Source organism: Dasypus novemcinctus, chromosome 11 (genome assembly GCF_030445035.2).
Source record: "Dasypus novemcinctus isolate mDasNov1 chromosome 11, mDasNov1.1.hap2, whole genome shotgun sequence".
NCBI lineage: Eukaryota > Metazoa > Chordata > Mammalia > Cingulata > Dasypodidae > Dasypus > Dasypus novemcinctus.
This window is the reverse complement of record NC_080683.1, coordinates 17,350,834-17,371,998: the sequence shown is the minus strand read 5'-3', so window position 1 is coordinate 17,371,998 and position 21,165 is coordinate 17,350,834. Positions and strand designations below refer to the sequence as shown.

The following is a 21,165-nucleotide window of genomic DNA, read 5'->3' as shown; positions in this document are numbered from 1 at the left end:
ACTCAGAGGTGTGCCTATTGGAGGGAATGTATTCCTTATTGTTTGACTTTAAGATGTGAGAAGTTGTCATTGTTGGTTTATAAATGGGAATTGTTCAAGGTGTGGGTTGTGAGCCAGTGGACAAAAAACTTATTCTGGTTGCTACTTGTTTCCATGAGTATAGAAAAATCAGTCATTTCCTTAGTTTGTGTAACTTTAAAAATTCTCAGCTAGCATGAAATTCAGTGCCTAACATGTACAACTCAATAAATATCTGTTGAATTACTAAGCAAATGTTTAAAAATTTCAAATGTTTGCTGTTATCACCACCACTATCATTTCGTTGTTTAAAACTAAAGAACTTGACTTTGAAGTTCCAATACCTTAGGCTGCAGCTCATTTGGAATCCTATCACTTAAGTCCATAAGTCATTTTGGAATCCTATGGTTTAACTGCTTCCTAAATTGATTTTCAATGCTATGTAACTAAACAGGCCTTAGGAAAATGATTACATGTACAACAAATACATTGAAAATCACAAGTTTCTTTCCTGCAGAACTTCTTAGTGCCTCTCGTACAATAACATACATTGCAAATCTAGAAAAGAATAAAATGTAAGGCATTTTCCAAACTGATTTAATCTCAAATTACTTTTTTTCAGGAAAACACTAATTTGGGAATTGGTGCTATAGTATGCCACTCTTATATCTGTTTCATATGGGTAGTTTTCTAAAGTTCTGTAAGTGGCAAGATTTTCCTACCTCTATGTGACTATCTCAAACCATGTAATTCTGTCACTTACTATTTCTGAGACAATAAACAAACCTCTTAACTTTCTTGAATCTCTGATTCAAGGATCAGAGAGTCCAGGATATTACCATCACCCATATTTCAGGAAATGTGGGTGATAAATATTCTTTTGTTTATTTTGTACTTTGTTTTAAATAATAAGTGAGAAAAAAAATCTATGTGATTAAAAGATATGATTAAAGTGTGACTTTTTCCAGTGTTACAGAAAGTTGATTTTTTTACTTTTAGATTTCAGCAAAAATAAGATAGTAGTTAGGTTGTTATATTTTTTAATGTTTTGGGACCTTATGGACTGAAGTAATTTTCTTGAAGCTTTTACATCTCTCTCTTAAAAGCCTTTTCAAAAATATTTCTATGAAGTAATTAAGCCAGCCTTCTTTTTCTTATTTGGTTAATCATAATCGTTGCTAAATGATCATGTGAGGTTAATTTGCCTAATTTGTTACTGTTTTGGGGATATTTAATACAGTATTGTAGAAAAAAGAGTTCTGCATAAGCTAAAAGACCTCGATTTTGCCTCTAACTGGATTTGTGACCTTGAGATGGTTGAGTAACCTCTCTGACCTTTCTTTTCCTTCTTTGTAAAACAAGATAAATGAAACAAATAATTTTTAGATCCTTCTATGACCTAATATTGAGTGAATACTGAATTTCTCATATCAGATCTTTCCTGTTTCTCAGAAAAGTGCTTAAAAGCATTTGTTCTTTGCTCCTACCCATTAGAGTTAGAAGATGGGGATATTTGCTTCTTGGGAATATTGTATTATATGAGGAAAATTGTCCTTTGAATTGTTAGAAGAAATTGATATTAACATTTTATTATGTTTTTGTAGACTTCCTCAGATGCACATTTCCAAACCTTAGGCTCTGGTAATTTTAGATGTGCTTTTCTAGGCATAGGAAAATACTCATTTGGTTTTTAGAAAATTTCCAAATTTATTTTCACCTTTCCCCATTTCTTAAGAGCCATTTCTTTTCATACATCAAACATTAATAAATACCCTTTTTAATATTTCACACTGTCCCCTTCCTCTGCGCCAGATTTCCTGTTTCCTGATTCTGTTCTACTTTTTCTTTTTTCCTGTGTTATCTCATTAAATGTACATTTGTTTAGTTAGTTAAATTACTATATATATTGTTTATTGTATGCATTCATTGTTGAAATGTAAGCTTTATTCACTTTTTGTTTGCGTTTTCCACCGATGTATCCCAAGTACTTAGAATAGTACCTCATACAAACTAGGCACTCAGTAATTGTTGATTAAGTGGTTAGTAACTATAAATAATTTAAGTGTTTACTTTGTAAATTATCATCTTTTATTTTATTATAGACAAATACATATATTAATGTATCTTGTACCAGTATTGTGTATTGTTAATTTTTGATCATAAATAATTTTATAATTTTACTTCACTTGTATCTTCAGATATACTTATTTCATGTAATGTTATGAAATTCTAAAAGTATTTTCAAAGTTAATTTATTTTTATTTATTTATTTTTATTGATTGGGTTTCTTTTTTTTTTAAGATTTATTTATTTCACATGGTGCGGGGGAAACACTTCCATGCAGAGCGGCATTCCTGCTCAGGGTGGCACTCCCGCATCAGCCAGCACTCCATGTTGCTGCGTGGGCCAGCTTGCCTTCACCGGGAGGCCCTATATGGTAAACAGGAGCCCAACTGCATGAGCCACATCTGTTTCCCTCAAAGTTAATAAGTTAAATGACATGTGAATACATTAATGTAAGGGACTGGGGTAGTAGATGCTGAGAAACAAGCAAGCAATGAAAAATGTTTCCAATGTTAGAAAAAGTTTTGTTTTATAGATTTACTTGATAATTTAATTTACCTGTCTCTCTGGCTTTCTCAAAGTAATTGTTAATTGAATTAATTTCTTGCTTTCAAAAACAGGTATTTAAAATTTTTTTAAAAGACAAGGGAAAAGAATTCCTCACATAGAGGGAAGCATAAATATGATTATAATGGCTTGATGCCACAAGGAAGTGGACTGATGTATTCAAAGTTATGAAAGAAAAGTTTTGGTGAAAAATTATATATCCAGCAAAGCTATCCTTTAAAAAGTAGAGGGAATTTAAGACAATTCCATATTAAAAAAAAAAAAAAAGCAGGTGGAGGGAGTGGATGTGGCTCAAGCATTTAAGCTCCTGCCTCCCACATGGGAGATCCCTGGTTCGGTTCCCAGTACCTCCAGAGGGGACAAAAACAAAAAATGGGAGTGGACGTGACTCAAATAATTGGGTGCCTGCCTCTCACATGAGAGGTATCCCAGGTTTGGTTCCTGGTGCCTCGTAAAGAAGAAGAGCAGACAATGAGTGTAGAAAATGAATGAACACAATGAGCAGAAGCAATGAGCAGACAGAAGAGGAAGCTAAACAGACAAAAAAAAACAACTCAGGGTAGCTGATGTGCCTCAGTTGTTGAGTGCTGGCTTCCCACATATGAGGTCCTGTGTTTAATCCCTGGCCCCCAGTACCTTAAAACCCAAACAAACTCAAACAAACAAAAAATAGGTTGATAAAATCATGGAGTTGTAGAGAGTAGAAGTATTGAAAATTGAAGAGTAAAGATAATTTGCATGTGTTTATTACCAACTGATTTCCTTAAATGACTGATCATGGCCAAATTTCTGCAGTTGTTTTTCCCCCTCTGTGGACAGTGCGTAAATCTGTCTCAACAAGTATTGAGTAAGAATGACATAAACAACATAAATGTGTTTGCATGTACTGTCTAGTGCCAGGTTAGCTTACTAGAGTGTATGTTAGGGCTCTAGCCAATTATTTGTTCTAATTCCAGTTAGGAGAAATTCCTGGGTGTTATAATAATACCTAGCCTATAAAAGTATAATCAAATAAGTGGTGAAGGGAAAAAGGACACTTTCTGTTGGTGATAGAGTCACCCAGGGCCTTCTTACCAAGCAGTAATCATACAGTGTCCATTCCAAGGTAACGTCAATTACCTGAGGTCACAAAACATCCAAAAACCCAGAGCTAATAAAATTTTTAAAAAAGTAACTAGCTTCCAGAACCACAGCAATTACTTAACCACAGCATCCAGAATAATTTAACCACATTAGAGTTTGTAGCCAGTGGTAAGTACTAAAAGCAACTCAGCATCCAAGACAACATGCACATGAGAGTAAAGAAACATCTCCTTGTCTTCACTTTTATGTTTGGTTCTTGGATGCCTTGTGGACCTTGTATTCTTGGTGACTCGTCCAGCAAGCTCTTGTGTTACAGATTATTACCAAACATACCCACCCCCTTGCTTCTTTTTCAATGTCTCTTCAATTAAAATAAAATCAGATCCTTTCCTTCTTTTCTTAAATCAGGGCTTAAAATTATTTTAGACTCAATGGTGCGCCCTGTTAAACTCAGAAAGAATAATATAAAAAATAATAGTATAAAATCATGTGATGGGAAATGGACTTGGCCCAGTGGTTAGGGTGTCCGTCTACCACATAGGAGGTCTGCGGTTCAAACCCCGGGTCTCCTTGACCTGTATGGAGCTGGCCCCCACACAGTGCTGATATGCACAAGGAGTACTGTGCCACGCAGGGGTGTCCCCCGCATAGGGGAGCCCCACACGCAAGGAATGCTCCCCATAAGGAGAGCAGCCCAGCGCGAAAGAAAGTCCAGCCTGCCCAAGAATGGTGCCGCACCCGGAAAGCTGACACGACAAGATGACGCAAAAAAAGAAACACAGATTCCCGTGCTGCTGACAACAACAGAAGCGGACAAAGAAGAACACACAGCAAATAGATACAGAGAGCAGACAGCTGGGGTGGGGAAGGGGAGAGAAATAAATTTTTTAAAAAAATCATGTGATAATAGCCCCGATAAATTCACTACTTTATCCCTTTTTTTCTTAAGTTCTTTAAGGGGCAATTGAATGTTTTCTGGAAACTAGTTTCATGCATAAGAATCAGGAATAAATTATAGCTTAATTGCCCTTTTTCCACTCATATTTATTCATTTATTTAATTCTGTTATCTATTTTCTTGTTTCTTTCCTATTAACTTCATGATTATTACCCAACTTACTCTGTAAGATTTAATATTCCCAATAATATTTTTCTCTTACTCTTGAATACAGAATTGCTTGATATTTAAGGGTTGATAGCAGCTTTTATAGGCCAAAATCAGGTATCTGTAAAGGCATCTGTTTTAATTTCCTAGGCTGCTTCAAAGCAGATACCCTGAAATTGTCTTAAAACAATGGGAATATATTACTTTAGAGTATGAGGCCATGAGAATGTCCAAATAAGGCATCATCAAGACGATTCCAAGAGCTGCTGCCACATGGCAAGGCATACAGCAGTGTCTGCTGGTCTCTCCATTCATTTTGGCTTTCCTTGCTTTCACCTTCTTGCTTTCATGGATCTCTCTCCCTCTCTCTCTCCCTCTTTCTCTCCCCTCTCTCTCCCTCTCTCTCTCTCTCCTGTTTATAAAAGATTTCAGTGATTATATTAAGAACCATCCTCAGTGAGGTGGGTCACACCTTAATTCAAGTAGCCTCATAAAAAAAGTTATACTTAAAATAGGTTTACACCCACAGGAATGGATTAGTTTTAAGAACATGATTTTCTGGTGGTGCATACAGTTCCAAGCCATCATCAGCATCTTTAAAATTATCTAATCCTATCCTCTCTTTTATGGTTGATGAACTGAGGCACACAGGGAAATTACTTACCCAAGGTTACCTACATTACTACTTAGTGCAATGTAGGAACTAGAACCAGATCATCTAACTTCCATTCTAATTTGTTTTCAAAATTCCTGACTTCCCTTTCTTTATAGCTGATGGCCACTATACAGTGGGACTTTAAACTGCATTATTGTAATCTTCCTTTGTTGGTTATTTGCCATGTGAATGTTTTTTCTGCACATCCCTGGCAATTCACTCAGCTGAGCGCTATTTCCCCCCCTGAATGGGAGCTGAGCAGCTACTCCTCAGCCGCTGACATTCATGGACTTCACCCTCAACTTCAGAGCATATGAAACCATCAGCTATGAATTTCTCACATACTATTTCTGTTTCCATACCCTAGAACTGACATAATAAAGGTAATTGTTTGAAAACAAATATTCAAGATTTAGTCATTATTCAGTCATTCCCTGGAGAAAAGAAACTTTTTCTGCCTTGTCCCTTTTTGTAAAAACTATGTCATGACCAGGTACTATTATGTCAATTTATTTGGAAGAGAATAATTTGAGAAACTCCTCATTCACAGGCAGACTAGGATGGTTGGCCATCCTAATAACAGTCCTTTATATATTTTAGTGAGGCAAAAATGTTTTCACATGTAAAGAAATAAAATAATATTTATCTTAAAAGTGCAGTCTTATTTTACCCTTTAAATTTCTCTTGCGTGTTTATGCTTTCTACTATGCCTTTGTACTAATATATTCTTTTATATAACTTATAAAGAAATAAATACATATTTCATGTGCTTGTTCAAAAATATTTTTTCTGATGGCTTATGCCATTCAGAGAATTTGGAGTTCATTGTGTTTTGACGTTGAGGATAAGTGGATGAGAAGAGAATGAATGGGTCTATGGATACATCAAAAAATATGTGCATAGAGTCTGGAGGGTAGCGGATGACTGGTCAAGTGAAATGATGCTTTAGATTTTATAGAGAGATTAAAAGTGCATTGCCATACTTGGAAAAGATGTTGGCATAGATTACTAATTAAATATGTCAAATAGGCCTTAACCGAGTAAGATAAGCAAATATCGAGCATTTTCCTTAAAAAAAAATTTTTTTTTTTTGTTATTGATGTTATAAACTGAAAGTGGGGTTGCTGTTTTTTAAGAACACAAAATAACTATAGTCAGATTCAGTGTATATTTTTAAAATTTGGTTTCTATGATTTGGAAATGTCTCTAGTTCTTTTTCTGTTTTATTCTGTCAATTTCTATATATGGATTTCTTTTTCTTTAATAGGTGTCTATTTAAAGTATCTCCCCCAATTTTCAACTATGCTGCATGCAAAAATAGTAAATGGCTAAGTCATAAATTCTGAAAAGTTTTTAGAATCATATCCCATGGTTTTGTTCAGCATCCTCTTGTATCTAAATGTAAGTGTACACAACAAGGAGTCTAACTTCACCTCAGGAAGGGTCTCATTTATTTCATTAGGCATCTCACAAGGGAATTGCAGAATTAGCTGCCCTAGTATTCAGTGAGATCATTTGTTACTTGGATTGAATAAAACCAATTGTGCTCTGAATGAGAAGGTAGGGTTAAGTGGCCCTGCCACTGTCATACCTTAGTACTGAGTCCAGCAGGATTGCTCTCTAATAGTTACTGTAGAAGACCAGGAGAGACTCAACCTTTTCAGGAAAGTTTCCTGAAATTTTAAGTAGAGACTAGTCTACTACTACTGGTGTTACCAGCTAGGAGGTATGTGTAGGGATTGGGTATCGGACTCCATCGGCTGGGACTAAATCCATTGTGAATCAGTCAAGGCGCCAGTGAATGGTGAGGTCTGTCTGTAAAGGGGAAAAAATCTGAAGATTTGTAATAAATATCAGGTACTTGGATTCTTTTTCTTCAGTGCCTTAGAAATATATACACGACAGAGCAAAAAGGAAGCAACTATCACTAGGTACAGTGGTTTCATTTCCGTCTGCAAAAACCACTAGACTAATATCTAGCTTTCTTTGTGTGTGGGAAGCGGAAAGGGGAGGCAGAAGTAATGTGAGAGAAACTGTGGAAGAAATGCCGAAGTGTCAACAACTCTGGAAATTAAAAATCACTAATCTGGGCTTTGGGCACTTTTTCAGTTTATTCTTTTGAGGATTGTATTTACTATATAAGTTCTAACGTTATTACAAAAGCCTGAAGTAAAGCTTGCTATTCATTTGTACATATTATTGACATAAGTATTTTTAAATAACTCTTTTTACTGGAAATGGGAATTGAATATATAGTTTTATATTTTAGCAGTTAATGAATTGTGCCTTGCTCTGAACAGTTAACTTTGATAACTTTGTACTTTTTCTACACTGAGAATTGATGGAAGGGAAACATTGTTCAGGCAGTCCAAAAACTTGAATACTGTACCTGTCAATTAACACAACAACAGAGGATTTTTGCCCAGGTGGAGTTTATTTTCTAATGTGGGCTTTGTACTCTGTTTCTGTTCTATGGTTTATTTGCCTACCCTTGCATTGATAATACACTGTCTTAACTACTGTAGCTTTATAATAAGTCTTGTAGGACATATTCCCCCAACTAGTTCTTCAAGGGAGGCTTGTCTATTCTTGACTCTTGGCTCTTTCCAGTGAATTTTAGAATCATTTTGCATTTATTTTTAATTGCACCTTGTGACTTTTTGTTGATACTGAATGGAATGCAATTGATTTTTGTAGATCAATCTTATAGCTAGAAAACCTGCTAATTTCTTTTATTGTTTCAAATAATCCATCTTTAGCTTTTTTGGGGTTTTCTGTATAGATACTCAGATTATCTATGAATAAGGAAAGTTTAATTTTTCTCCTTTCCAATGCTTATATTATTTAGATATTTTCCTGTCTTACTGGTTTGGATGCAATTTTCAGTATTGTATTGAGTAGAAGTGTGATAGTGGGCATCCATAATATTGGTCTGAATTTCAAAGGAATGAATAATTCAGAGTATGTTCTTTCTGATAGGGTCATTGGAAGATTCCCTTTATCAGATGAAGTAAGTTCCCTTTTAGTCTTAGTTTGCTAAATGTTTTTGTCATGAGTGCTTGTTGAATTTTGTTGAGTGATTTCTATCAATAGATTTAGAAAGTTTTCCTCTTTTCATCTTTAAAAGTTGTTTTGTATTAATAAATTATTTTATGCTGTGCCCTTGTTTTCCTGGGATAAACCTAACTTGGTCATGACATATTATTTTTAAAAATACATTAAAATATTCAGTTGGCTAATATTTTATTAATGTTTTGTTTATGTCCATGAGTAAAATTTATCAGCAATTTTCCTGTCTTTTATGGTCCTTTTCTAGTTTTGATGACAAAATTATGCTATAAAGTCTTAAAAAATAAGTTGGGGAATATCTTTCATTGTTTATTCTTTAAAAGAGTTGTATAAAATTAAAATAACCTGTTCTTAGAATGTTTGGTAGAATATTACAAATAAGGGTTTTTGTTTTGTTTTGTTTTGTTTTTAACTGCTGATTTGATTTATTTAAAAGTTACATTTCTATTCATATTTTTTATTTCTCCTTGAGTCGGGTTTGGTCATTTATATTTTTCTTGATACTTACCATTTCACCACAGTATGCAGATTTTTGGCATAATCTGTTATTACCCATGCTGCATTTTGGGTAATTTCCTCAGATCTGTTGTCCTGAACACTAATTGTATTTTTAGATTCATGTAAATCCTTCAGATCTATTTTTTTTTCAGCAAATCAATTTTGTTAAATATTAATAAAGTATAAATCCATCCAAAGTGTACAAACAATGGAATTCCATATAATCACATATGTCTACATTGATCCCTTCAATCATTTTTTATACAATTTTCAGTATTCCAACAATAATACTAAAAAACAAACTCATCACCTCTCAGTCTTTCTGTGCTTCCCCTGCCATACATAGCTGCTATTCTGTTTCCTTTTCTCTAGAATATTTGTGTTTATATTTTGTAAAAACAGTCTTATATGTGAAATGTCAACCATTTTTGTGTTTTACCTGAGGTTTCACTGTCTTACACAGTCCCATGTTACATTTTTTAGCTTCCCTTCTGGTATGCATGACCTTAGCCTTTACCTTTCAAACACTGTCATACCCATATAATAGCTCTGCTAGTTAAAAAAAAAATCTTTTTTTTAAAAATCAATTATCATAGTTTTCATTTGTATCTCTGGTGCTTTTTCAAATATGACTAACCAATTTTGATGCTTTTTTGTTCCTACGTATACTTTTCCCACCTACATATATTTTCACTTCATTTTTTAAAAAGAACATGAATCATGAAGTTAATATGTTTATTTTATATGATTGTTCCAGTATCTACAGGCTTTGTGGGTGTCCTGAAGTTTGTTGTTTCTGCTTATTCTCACTCATGAAGACTTACTTTCTTATGCATATGTAGTGAGTTTTTATTTTGAACTTAAAGTCCTTGATATGTCATCCTGATAATTCTTTCAAGTTTTGGTTTAAAGTATGTTCTTCAAGAGATGATTGCTTTTGTCTGTGCCAGGTACCTATGGTTCTGTAAATATAGAATCACTTTAATTTATGCATTGATTTTTTTTTTTTGCCTGTGTGGGTAACTGACAGCAGTAATGAATATGAATTTGTGTTTAACAATTCTCAGTGAATGTTTTTTTCTTTCTTTTTTTTTTCTTTTTCTTTTCTTCTACTCAATGACTTGGCTGAGATAATGCAGTGTCTTCTGTGGTCTGGGTATTTTCGTAGTTCACACAATGAAGATATCACCACCACTGGGTGTCAGGTTTTCCAGCTTTATATTGGGTTCTTTAGACTGACCCCTTTATCTTGCTTGGAGTATCAGAATTCTTTTCTATATCTTGAGTATTATGCTATTTCAAATTCAGAATCTAGGCTGCTATGAATAACTAGATGCCTTCCATCTTTTGGCTCCAGTGCTTTTTACCCTGTGGAACTGTATTTTCACATCTTATCTGACATCTGGTTTGTTTTCTTTACTGCTAGTTAAGGCATACTTTAAAAATAAGTAATTTATATATTGTTGTGCATTTTCAGACATTCTTTGCCAGTAAGGTATTTTCTATGAATCTTTTTGACTATGTTGTCTATGTTGTCAAAAATTTGGGAATAGGACTTTTAAGGTCAATTTTTTAATCCATTCTTAATACTTTGCTTGTATGTGATTGGAAATTATAATTTAAATGGCATTTGCGTAAAATTTTCTTAGCAACATTCATTTTGATTACATCACATAGCTTTTATAATTTGCTGTTACTTTGGTTCTTGAATTGCTAGTTTGGATGTGGCAGCTTGAGTTTCTTGTTGTCAATATCATAGAGTAGTTATTAGCATTTTGCATTTTGAAAACAGTAAATGCTGTTTTAAAAAATACTACAGAAATCAGGAAAGAACATACATAACAGTGTACTTTTCTTTGGAATGTATTGCTCATTAGGAAAGATGCATTTTCTTTATATTTTTTATCAAGCAGAGTCTTATATTAAGTATCTTTCACTTTTGCTTTACTTAGTTTCAGTCTTTAATATTGGCATATTTAATTTTTTTGTAGGTTTTCTTTAGGTGATGCTAGGAGGCCTCTTCATGAAACAGCAGTTTTGGTAGAAGATGTGGTGCACACTCAGTTAATTAATCTGGTAAGAGCATATATAATCTTATTTTGTATCACTCCTCTGTATTCCAACACTTTTAAAAATATTTTTACACCTGGAATCCTTTTCTTGTCAAATTTATTGAGGTATAATTTACATATAATAAAATTCAGTTTATTTAAGTGCATATTTCAATGAGTTTGACAACTGAATATAGTTATATAACCAGCAAGACAATCATGATATAGAAAATTTCCATCATCCAAAAAGATTCCTTGTTCTCTTTACAGCTAGTACTGTTATACCCCTCCCTGGTCCCTGCTGATATGCTTTATATCGGTTTAGTTTTTTCAAAACTTTTAACTTCATTTTGAGCGAATTTTTGATTAACAGGGAAATTACAAAGCTATAGAGAATTCTTGTATCCCCTTCATCCAGCTTCCTCTAATGTCAGTATTTATGTAACTATAGTACAATGATTGAAACCAGAAAATGAATATTAATATACTATTAACTACCTTATTCGAATTTTGTCAGTTTTCCCTTCTCTGTTCTAGCATTTTATCTAGGATGCCATCCTGTCTTTGTCATCTCTTCCTATATATGATAGTTCCTCAGTCTTTCCTTTTCTTTTATCATCTTGACACTTTTGAAAAGTACAGGTTAGTTATTTTGTATCATGCTTCTTTATTTGGGTTGTTCTAATGTTTTCTTATGGTTATGTGTTTTTTTTAGCAAAATTTCCACAGAAGGACCACAGATGCTCCTTTTCATTGCACCATGTCAAGGGATTCATTCACATTCTTATGTCTTACTATTTGTAAAGTAACCTTAATAACTTGGTCGTAGTAGTTGTATTAGTCAACTGATGCAAAATACCAGAAATTGGTTGATTTTTATAAAGGGTATTTATTTGGGGTAGGAGCTTACAGATATCAGGCCAAAAAGCATAATTTACTTCCCTCACCAAAGTCTATTTTCACATATTGGAGCAAGATGGCTGCTGACCTCTGTGAGGGTTCAGGCTTCCTGGGTTCCTCTGGACTCAACTCCTCTGTTTTCTCCACAAGGTCAGCTGTAGACTATGAGACTGTCTAGACTTTGCCCTGCTCCCCAAGGTCAGCTGTAGACTATCAGGTGAATGGCTCTGTCTCTCTCCCTGGGGTTTCTGCCGTATCTAAGGAGCCATCTCTATTCCTCTGTGTTCTTCTCCTGGCTCAGGTCCTCTCTTTCGGGGCTTCTCTTTCTTCTGCATGCTAACTTCCTGGGGCTCCGGCTTAAGACTTCAGCATCGAACTCCAATATCAAAATTCCAACATCAGAAACGTTCAACTCTGTCCTTTGCCATGCCTTTTATCTATGAGTCCCCACCTACCAAAGGGTAGGAGCTCAACACCCTAATGATGTGGCCCAATCAAAGCCCTAATCATAACTTAATCATACCTAGGTACAGACCAGATTACAAACATAATCCAATATCTACTTTAGGAATTCATAACTATATCAAACTGCTACAGTAGTATATGCTAAATTTTCCTACTCTAAAGTTATTATTTTTTATTTTGTGTTTAATAAGCATCTTGGGAGACATACTTTGTGACCACAGAAATATTGTTTCCTGAAATTTTTTGCCCATATTTAGCATCCATTAGTAGATTTTGTCTAAGAAAGTTATTACTATGGTTTTCACCTAATGATTATTTTCTGTTTCCTTCTTGCCTTTTACACTTATTATTGGAATTCTTTGTTTATTCAGTTTTTTATGTATATCTATGTGGACTAATAGAAATTTAAATTTTAATCTTGGGATCATTGTCCAATGTTATCATTTTTTTTTTTTACTCAAATTGTTCTATTATTGGCCGCTGGGAACATTTGCAGGTTCGCACCTATGTCCTTCCAACGAGTCCCCTTTCTTTTATGAGCGTATCATTACTTGCTGACACCACAAGGTGCTCCAGACTCATATTGTGTTTTTCCTGACCTAGCTGTAGAATCAACTATTTCACCACAGAACCCTGGGGTTTTTTTATTTGAATGTAGTATTTAGAAACCAAGATCTGGGCACTAGGTGCCTTTACTGTAATGTATGTATAATTACTCTGGATACATACATTTCTATATTTATTGCTCTATTTCTTTATGTATGTGTGTGTTCATTTGTGTATATAAATAGTATGAGTTTCAAACTGCAACTTCCAACTCTAGTCCCAGGCTACAAAGTTAATTCTTGCATTCCCAGTTTGCTTATTTGTAACTTCTTATTCAAGACAGTGAGACACCTAATTCTTATCTACAGTCAACTTACATATTTGTTCTAGGTAGCATATATGTAAAGTAGTTTCAGAATTGTTAATCCATGCTGTAATGAGAAGCAAATTTAGCAATGAGAGTAATGTTTATGTATACTTTGTTTTATCTTTAACCTCACAGCATTTAATCAAAATTTTCCCCCAAAGTTATATATGTTTATTCTTTTCTTTCCCTTTCTCTGTAGTTTGGTTGTGTTGTATACATGTTGTAGTACAGTTAGGTTCATTTCTTTCTGTTTATATTCCAATTTGGGTTCCACCTATGTTGTTTGGATTATGTGAAATATTACTATGATTCCAAAAGTCAAAGATGTATAAAAAAGATACACTCAGCAAAATATCAACTGTTCTATCCCTTTTTACTACACCTTTCCTTCAAGTCACCTGTAAGTAACCATTTCCTAGAATTGCCAGTTTATCTTTGTTGTGTTCCTTTTTTAAAGATTTATTTATTTATTTCCCCCTTCCCCCTCACCCTCAACCTCCCCTGTTCTGCTGTTTTTGCTGTCTGTGTCCATTCACTGTGTGATCTTATGTATGTATTTCTCTTTTTGTCTTCTCTTCTCATTTTTCCTCCTCTAGGAGTCACCAAGATTCGATCCTGGGAACCTCTGATGTGGAGAGAGTTCCCCTGTCTATTGTGCCACCTTAGTTCCTGGTCTCTGCCATGCTTCACCTTGATTCTCCCCTTCATCTCTCTTCTGTTGCGTCATCGTCTTCATGTGTGACTCACTTGCACGGGCACTGGCTCACTGTGCAGGCACTCAGCTTACCACGTGGGAACTGGCTCACCACACTAGGCTTGCCACACAGGCACTTGGGTGGACACTTGGCTCACCACGCAGGATCTCAGCTCACATGTAGGCACTTGGGTCACCATGCTGGTACTGGTTCCCCATGCAGGCATGCTTTCTCTTCTTCTTTTTCACCAGGAGGCCCCAGGGATTGAACCTGGGTCCTCTCATTTGGAACGTAGGAGGCCTATCACTTGAGCCACATCACTTCCCTATTGTGTTTCCTTTGTCCAAGAAAAGATAGGTGTATATTGTATATTTTCTTATATCTTTCTTATGTGAAGTATGACACACTTTATTCTTTTGCATTTTGCTTTTGTAGTGTAATGGTATATCTTGGATATCATGTCTTCTGAGTTCATAGAGATCTTCCTCATTCCTTTTTATAACTGCATTGTACTCCATTTTGTGGCAGTACCAAAACTGATTCAACAGCTCTCCTATGTGTGGGCATTTAGATTGTTCCCTATATTTTCAAATGTTAACAATGCTGCAGTGAATATATTATATGAATGTATTTCCATATTGTTCAAAGTATAACTTAAGGGAAAAGTTCTAGAATTGGGATTAAAGCATAAAGTGTGATATGCATATGTAGTATTTATACGTATTGCCTCATTTCCTCTATCCCCACAAGGGTTGTTATCAAATTCATTTCCACAATCAAAGAGTACATATTTTAAATGTATGTTTGTCTGTGGATGAGAAGCTATATATGAGTTTTTAAATTTATATTTTTTCTAATTATGGGCGAATTTAACATTTTTCATTTGTTTAATGGCCATTTTTATCTTTTTGCATGTGAATTTTCCTTTCCTGTTGTTCTCAAGGTTTAGGACCTCTGTCCCATGCTTTTGGTATATGACATAAATATATCCTTCTAATGTGTCAGTTGCCTTTTCTCTTTGTTCACTACATTTTTATGCCATGCAGATTTTTAAATTTTAACATAGTCAAATTTATCAGTTGCTCTTTCATTGCATTTAGATTTTAAGTCATCAAAAACTTTCTCCTATACCCAAGTTTAAGGAAGAATTCACCCATATTTCCTTCTCATGTTTATATTCATTTTAAAAAAATCATTTAGAAAAAATCTATTAAAAATTTTATTTAGAAAATAGATGTGTAATCTATTTTCTAATATACTTCATAATTTTTTAAAAAAGATACTTAGGTTACATAAATGTTACATAAAAAATATAGGGGACTCCCATATGCCCCACTCCCAACCCCTCCCACATTTTCCCACATTAAGAACATGCTTCATTAGTGTTACAATTAATGAATACATTTTGGAGCATTGCCATTAAATATGGATTATAGTTTACATTGTAGTTTATACTCTGTCCTGCACAATTTTATAAGTTTTGACCAGATATATAAAGGCTTATATCTATCATTGCAGTGTCATTCAGGAAAATTCCTAAGTCCCAAAAATGTCCCCATTTTACACCTGGTTTTCCATCTCCCTCCCCTCAGAACCTCGAGTAGCCACTGCCTCCACATCAATTATAAAAGTTCTTCCATCACTAGAATCACAATAAGTCTATATAAGAATACCAGTAAGTCTACTCTAATCCATCATTCTTTCCCCAATCCTGAGGATTCAGGAATGGTGATACCCACTCCACCTCCAATTGTGAGAGGCTTTCAGTTCCATATGGCTGATGGATGGGACTCTTTTTTTAAATTCAAGATTAATTTTTATTTATTTCTCTCCCTCCTCCCCCCGCCCCAGTTGTCTGATATCTGTGTCCAGTTGCTGTGTGTTCTTTTGTGTCCACTTCTATTCTTGTCAGCAGCCTGGGAATCTGTGTCTCTTTTGGTTGCATCATCTTGCTGCATCAGCTCTCCGTGTTGTGTGGTGCCACTCCTGGGCAGGCTGGACTTTTCTTTCACGCTGGGCGGCTCTCCTTACAGGGTGCGCTCCTTGTTTGTGGGACTCCCCTACACGGGGACACCTTTCGTGTCATGGCAGTCCTTGTGCATATCAGCACTGCATGTGGGCCAGCTCCACATGGGTCAAGGAGGTCCTGGGTTTGAACCGCAGACCTCCCATGTGGTGGGCGGATGCTTTGTTCATTGAGCCAAGTCCGCTTCCCTGGATGGGACTCTCTTACTTACAGTTTTAGACTCTCTTGGTTTCTTGGTGTGGTGCTTGTCCATCTTTACCTCCTTGTTAGTTGTCCTGGGTGAGTCCAATGAACTGGACAGTAGGTGTTGCAACTCTGCTGGGCCTCAGGGCCCAGCTGGCACATGGACAGCCTGGAGATTCAAGTATCTTGGATGTATACCTACCAACTCCAGCACCAACTATTGGTTCAAATAGAGGGGACAGAAGAGGCATGTATAGAGAAGTCATATCTGAATTCAGCTCTGTTACACTAGGGAGCACAAACTCCAAAGTAGGGCCCACTGGCAAGGCACCAACCTCCAGTGCTCTCTGCTGTGACCATAGGATCTCGGTGACTCCAGAGCCCTTAGCAGCCCCACTATTTGGGGTAATATCTACTTTGGCCGTCTATGAGATCCTACTGAGACATATATAGGCATTACCTCTGGGAAGACCTCCTGACTCATTTTGAAGTCTCTTAGTCATATAAATTCATTTGTCTTTACCTTTTCCCCTTTTTATTCAAGGTCTTTTTCCAGTTGCATTGCTCATTGGTGCCAATAGTAATCCCTCGGTGCCAGGGAAGTTCATCCCCAGGAGTCATGTCCCACGCTGGGGGCGGGGGTAGCCAATGCATTTTATATGCTGAGTTTGGGTCAGAGAGAGACCACCTTTGAGCAACAGGGAGGCTCTCATTCTTAGGCATCTTCCAACATTAGGCTATGTTGCACCTTCAGGAACAAAAGCTCATAAGGATAGTTGTAAATATCAAGGGTCCACCAATGGGCCACTGTACATGGGTGATTGTTGCTCTTCCATTAGAGAATGCGGCAGAGCTCCTCAGGATGGGAATTCAATATTCTTTCACTTGTGGTGTGAATCTCTACCCACCATGGCAATGACCCATGAACACTTGAACACATTTATATATATACATGCTCAGGTGAACTTCCTCCTATGTATGCCCCATCACTGACACCACACACCAGTGATCCTCCCCTGCCATAGTTGTAATGCTTCTGTGATCCAAAACTTAAAAAATGAAGCCTCAAATATCACCAAATATAACTATTAGGAAAATAAAATAATGATAGGTTTAAATGTAAGAAATAAAATACATAATAATTTAGAAAAACTGAAACTAAAATGAAGTAAAAAGATTGGGATCTTAAAAAATAATGAAAAATATTAAAAAAAAATTTTTTTTGCCATTTTGCCTTTAATCACTGTAATATCTGTCCTGTATGTACAGTGGGATTTTCTTCTGTTTCTACCCCAATGTCTTACTTTTTTTTCATTTTGTCTTCAAAGTTTTAGTTCACAGTAAAATCACATACAGACTATAGGGAATTCCCATCCTCTCCCTTTTCCCCCTTCCTGTATCAATAACCTTTTTATGTGTGGATGGTACATTTGCCACATCTGGTGCACAAATATTAAACCATAGCTACCAACTATGGCCAATGGTTCACATTATGGTTTTCACTCTAGACCATACACTTTTATAAAATTTTTGATGAATTTTAACATGTCCTAGATCCATCATTGCATGCAGAACACTGCCATTGCCCTCTAAATAGTCCCTCTTCCATCTATTCTATTCCTCCCTCCCTCTCCCCTTGGAGCTCACGGTGACCACCAGGCTTTACTCCTTGAAGGACAAGATCCATAAATACTTGCAACAACGCTGAGAGCTTAACACACTAGTCTGTCCTCCCCTGTTAGGAACTGCCCATGCTCTCAGGAGACACCCTTCCCTCTGTTTGAGAACATATCAGGCCTCCCGAGGATGGGAGTCCAACTACTTCCCGCTCATTATGTTTGTCTCCAGCACTGCTACAACGTAGTATGACAAAGTAATCACTCGCACCATCTCTAGAAGACTGTCCCAGGTGTGCCCTCTCCCAAATGCGCCCCCATCCAACACCCTAAACCAGTAACCTTCCTTGTCATATTGCCAAGAAGGCTTTCTCAACACTAGTTTCAACCACATACCTGCTAATCCCCAAAGTTCACTTGCTCCCTCTCCCAGCCCTTCCCCCAGTTTCATGGATCATCCAACCCATCCTCCTCACTCTACCCCCCTGTCAAGCTTGCATCCTCCAACCCAATAGTATCCCTACACCCCTGTCATATCCCTTCATTGCACAACTACTCACTTCCACCTTATCATAGATTTTGCCCATATTGGCATTGGCTCCCAACCTTCTTCTCCCTTTCTATTTCCTGTAAACCTGTCTTCCAAGCTCTAGCTCTCTGGGTTGGCTCAATTTGCTTAATTCATATCAGAGAGGTCATTTAATATTTGCCCTTCAATGCCTAGCTTGCTTCACTCAACATAAGTCCCCAAGATTCATCCATGTTATCCCTTGTGTTAGTACTGTATTCCTTCTTACAGCTGAGTAATATTGCATTGTATGTATATATCATATTTTATTTATCCATTCATCAGTTGATGGGCATTTGGGTCGATTCCAAGTTTTGACAAAAGTGAATAATGCCACTGGAACATTGGTGTGCATGTATCTGTTCGTGTCTTTGCTTTCAGTTTTCCTGGGTATATACCCAGCAGTGGAATTGCTGGGTCATATGGCAGATCTCTAGTTAGTTTTTTGAGGAACTGCCAAACTGTCCTCCATAATGGCTGGACCAGTCTACATTCCTACCAGCAGTACATGAGGGTTCCCATTCCTCTACATCCTCTTCAACACTTGGAGCTGTCTGTTTTTTTTAATGGCCACCAGTCTAATGGGTGTAAGATGTTATCTCATTGTAGTTTTTATTTGCATTTCTCTAATAGCTAGTGATGTTGAACATTTTTTCACATGCATTTTAGCCATTTGTATTTCTTCTTTGGAGAAGTGTCTATTCAAATCACTTGCCCATTTTTTTAAATGGGTTGTTTATCTTTTTATTTTCAAGATGTGGGACTTCTTTATATATGCTGGATATTAGACTCCTATCAGATATATGGTTACCAAATATTTTCTCTCATTGGGTAGGCTGTATTTCCATTTTCTTGACAAACTCCTTTGAGGTACAAAAGTTTTTAATTTTGAGGAGGTCCCATTTATCTATTTTTTCTTTTACTGCTTGAGCTTTGGGTGTGAGGTTCATGAAACTATTTCCTATTAAAAGGTCTGTAGATGATTCCCTACATTATCTTCCAAGGTATTTATGGTCCTGGCTCTTATATTTAGATATTTAATCTGTCTTGAGTTGATTTTTGTATAATATGTGAAATGGTCTTCCTCTTTCATTCTTTTCAACATGGATATCAGTTCTCCAAGCACCATTTGTTGAAGAGGCCATTCTCTGCCAGTTGAGTGGGCTTGGTGGCCTTGTCAAATATCAGATGACTGTATATGCGAGAATCTATTTCAGAACTCTCAGTTCAGTTCCATCAGTCAGTATGTCTATCCTTGTGCCAATACCACGCAGTTTTGACCACTGTAGCTTTGTAGTATGTTTTAAAGCCAGGTAGTCTGATTCCTCTGCTTTATTTTATTTTTTAATTTGTCTTTGGATATTTGGGACCTCCTGCCATTCCAAATAAATTTCATAGTTAATGTTTCCAATTCAGTAAAAAATGCTGTGTTAATTTTTATTGGGATTGCATTAAATCTGTAGATTAGTTTGGGTAGGATAGACATCTTAATGATAATTAGTCTTTCTATCCATGAACAGGGAATATTCTTCTATTTATTTAAGTCTTCTTTGGTTTCATTTAAGAGTGTTTTGTAGTTTTCTGTGTAGAAGTCATTTACATCTTTAGTTAAATTTATTCCTAGCTATTTGATTTTTTTAGTTACTATTGTAAATGGTATTTTTTTCTTGATTTCCTTATCAGATTGCTCATTATTTGTGTATAGAAATGCTACTGATTTTTGCACATTGATCTTATAACCTACAACTTTACTGAACTCATTTATAAGTTCTAGAAGCTTTGTTATAGATTTCTCAGGGCTTTCTGTGTATGGGATCATGTCATCTGCAAATAGTGAAATTTTTGCTTCTTCCTTTCCAATCTGGATGCCTTTTATGTCTTTTTCTTGCCTCAGTGCTTTAGCAAGTACTTCTAACACAATGTTAAATAAGAGCAGTGATAGTGGGCATCTTTGTCTTTTTCCCGATCTTAGAGGGAAACCCAGTTGTAGGTTTACAGAGAAATCATGCGTAAAATACACAGTGCTCATATACTACACTTTTATTAAGACTTTACATTAGTGCGATACATTTGTTACAATTGATGAAAAAACATTTTTATAATTGTGCTATTAACTATAGTTAGGATTCACTGTGTTTTGCAGTCTTATGTTTCTTAATTAGTTTTTGTTGTAGTAACATATATACAACCTAACATTTCCCCTAATAACTACATTCAGATGTATAATTCAGTGTTCCCAGTTATTCTTGCATGTTTATTTTTTCACATAAATTTTGAGTCAGCTTGTCTAACTCCAGAAAATTTTTTATTGAGATTGCATTGAATTTATAAATTAGCATCAGGAAAACTCCATCTTTAGGATTTTGTGTCATTCTCTACAAGAATATAGGATGGTATTTCACTTGTTTAAGACTACTTTTCATGGCTTTCAGGAGTGTTTTAATATTTTCATTTCATAGACTTCACACATTTCTTGTTCGATTTATTCCTGAATATGTAGTCTTCTTTATTGCTCTTTTAAACAGGGTTTCTCTTGTTAATACATCCTTCATTTATGGTTTGTGCATTTGACACTATCATTTTTTATGTTAATTTTCTTACAACTTCACTGAATTCTTTCATTGTTTGAGTTACTTTTATCATAGATTCTTTGTGGTTTGCAGGTATACTGTCAGATCATCTGTACAGAC

At 35.6% G+C, this 21,165-nt stretch overlaps 1 protein-coding gene across 7 annotated transcripts in view; it reads left to right on the top strand.

Moving 5' to 3' along the window:
* SUPT3H (SPT3 homolog, SAGA and STAGA complex component) overlaps positions 1-21,165 on the top strand; it is a 571,256-nt gene that overhangs the window by 246,070 nt on the left and 304,021 nt on the right. For all 7 annotated transcript variants that reach the window (XM_023587587.3, XM_004454205.5, XM_058306818.2 and 4 more), the window contains exon 3: positions 11,050-11,134. In XM_023587587.3, coding sequence (XP_023443355.2) covers positions 11,050-11,134 — 85 coding nt within the window. The remainder of the gene's footprint in view (positions 1-11,049; positions 11,135-21,165) is intronic.